We start from the raw sequence: 2,500 nt of genomic DNA, 5'->3' as shown, positions 1-2,500 counted from the left end.
ACCTACAACTTCACTGCATTTACCTCTGCCTCCAGACATTATAGATAATCCACAGTGCTGTTAACCTTCTAAAATTTTACCTCCTTCAAGAAATGATTTGTGAGGTTTATAGTGATTACCTTATCTGTCAGATTCTCTTATTCAGAGTGACTTATAGAAGTGTGTTCAAGTGTCTATCAGGGGATGTTTCTCCTTCTGTTCCTGGATCATTAGAGACAAGACTGAGAACATCACTAGTCTAAAATCTCTATTGGGAGAAAATATACAGTAGTAAGAACAGCATGGGAAACTCTTCTGGAAGAGGTGTAAATGGATCTTTGGTAGAGGATGGAGGGATCAGTGGTAAGAGATGGAGAGAGAAGTGGTAGAGGATGGAGGAAGCAGTAGTGAAGGATGGAGGGAACATTGGTAGAAGATGGAGAGATCAGTGGTAGAAGATGGAGAGATCAGTGGTAGAGGATGGAGGGATTAGTGGTAGAGGATGGAGGGATTAGTGGTAGAGGATGGAGGGATTAGTGGTAGAGGATGGAGGGAGCAGTGGTAGAGGATGGAGGGAGCAGTGGTAGAGGATGGAGAGATCAGTGGTGAAGGATGGAGGGATCAGTGGTAGAGGATGGAGGGATCAGTGATAGAGGATGGAGGGAGCAGTGGTAGAGGATGGAGGGTGCAGTGATAGAGGATAGAGGGAGTAGTGGTAGAGGATGGAGGGATCAGTGATAGAGGATGGAGGGAGCAGTGGTAGAGGATGGAGGGATTAGTGGTAGAGGATGGAGGGAGCAGTGGTAGAGGATGGAGAGATCAGTGGTGGAGGATGGAGGGATCAGTGGTAGAGGATGGAGGGATCAGTGGTAGAGGATGGAGGGAGCAGTGGTAGAGGATGGAGGGTGCAGTGATAGAGGATAGAGGGAGTAGTGGTAGAGGATGGAGGGATTAGTGGTAGAGGATGGAGGGATTAGTGGTAGAGGATGGAGGGATTGGTGGTAGAGGATGGAGGGAGCAGTGGTAGAGGATGGAGAGATCAGTGGTGGAGGATGGAGGGATCAGTGGTAGAGGATGGAGGGATCAGTGATAGAGGATGGAGGGAGCAGTGGTAGAGGATGGAGGGATAAGTGGTAGAGGATGGAGGGATTAGTGGTAGAGGATGGAGGGATTAGTGGTAGAGGATGGAGGGAGCAGTGGTAGAGGATGGAGGGAGCAGTGGTAGAGGATGGAGGGATTAGTGGTAGAGGATGGAGGGATCAGTGGTAGAGGATGGAGGGATCAGTGGTAGAGGATGGAGGGAGCAGTGGTAGAGGATGGAGGGATCAGTGATAGAGGATGGAGGGAGCAGTGGTAGAGGATGGAGGGATAAGTGGTAGAGGATGGAGGGATTAGTGGTAGAGGATGGAGGGATTAGTGGTAGAGGATGGAGGGAGCAGTGGTAGAGGATGGAGAGATCAGTGGTGGAGGATGGAGGGATCAGTGGTAGAGGATGGAGGGAGCAGTGGTAGAGGATGGAGGGATTAGTAGGTAGAGGATGGAGGGAGCAGTGGTAGAGGATGGAGGGAGCAGTGGTAGAGGATGGAGGGAGCAGTGGTAGAGGATGGAGAGATCAGTGGTGGAGGATGGAGGGATCAGTGGTAGAGGATGGAGGGATCAGTGGTAGAGGATGGAGGGAGCAGTGGTAGAGGATGGAGGGTGCAGTGATAGAGGATAGAGGGAGTAGTGGTAAAAGATGGAGAGAGTTTGTTTATTAGAGCGAGTTTTTATCTTCTCTGAGAAGATCTTTTGCCTGAATGCACCTATGATGCTGGGACCATGATCTCCTGGCTAACAAACTAAAAGGAAATGAGAATGAGCAGAATGTTTATCTCCTCCACATCGATTCTACCCAGCTCGTTTCTAAGAACTCAATCATGAATCTTCTTCTTTGTGTTTCACAGGAGACACTACCTGGAACATTGATCACGAGCCCACTGAAGCACATCTGAAATATCGTGCAGAAAACCCCTCCTAACTGCTGTAATAACCTCATCAAACTCATCTTCACTCCTGACGGTCCTGTGACTGAAAACCTTCTCAACTTCTCAACACTGCATTCTGGTGGAAGTGTTTCTGGGAAAAAGCTTTCAGCCATTAGAGTTGCTCATGTGATCGATTATACCTTCAACAGATACCATCTTTTTCTGTCAGGTTAAAAGTCCTGCTCTTCGTGCAGGAACTGAATTCTACATGGATTAGTTTTCAAACTGAACTGAAGATTTGCTCGAATGCTATTGGCTGTTTATGATGTTGGAGTTTTAAGAACATGCTGATGTCAGACACATGGAGCTAAAATCAGATATTTGATGTAAATATGAAAGGAGGAACATCGTGGATGTTGTGTGTGAAGAATGTGACAGTGAATGACGTGATTAATAAAATGTGGAACATCTTGTAATACTGAGGTAGATTCCAAAAGCTGGCAGTGAAGACGCTTAGTCACAGTCGATTAGCTTCATTATAGAACTTCACACGACGC

The 2,500-nt window shown here is 47.3% G+C and overlaps 1 protein-coding gene across 1 annotated transcript in view; it reads left to right on the top strand.

The window, feature by feature from the left end:
* Positions 1-1,670: 1,670 nt before the first annotated feature.
* The window catches only part of LOC310722782 (cAMP-dependent protein kinase catalytic subunit PRKX-like), a gene marked incomplete at its 5' end in the record, with an annotated part of 18,865 nt that continues 18,035 nt past the window's right edge, over positions 1,671-2,500 (top strand). Inside the window, 1 exon segment of the mRNA XM_083535496.1 lies at positions 1,671-1,677. Within this exon segment, the coding sequence (XP_083391622.1) occupies positions 1,671-1,677 (7 nt within the window).

This window comes from Silurus aristotelis (assembly GCF_946808225.1).
Source record: "Silurus aristotelis genome assembly, chromosome: 3".
NCBI lineage: Eukaryota > Metazoa > Chordata > Actinopteri > Siluriformes > Siluridae > Silurus > Silurus aristotelis.
This window is presented reverse-complemented; position numbering and strand designations above follow the sequence as displayed.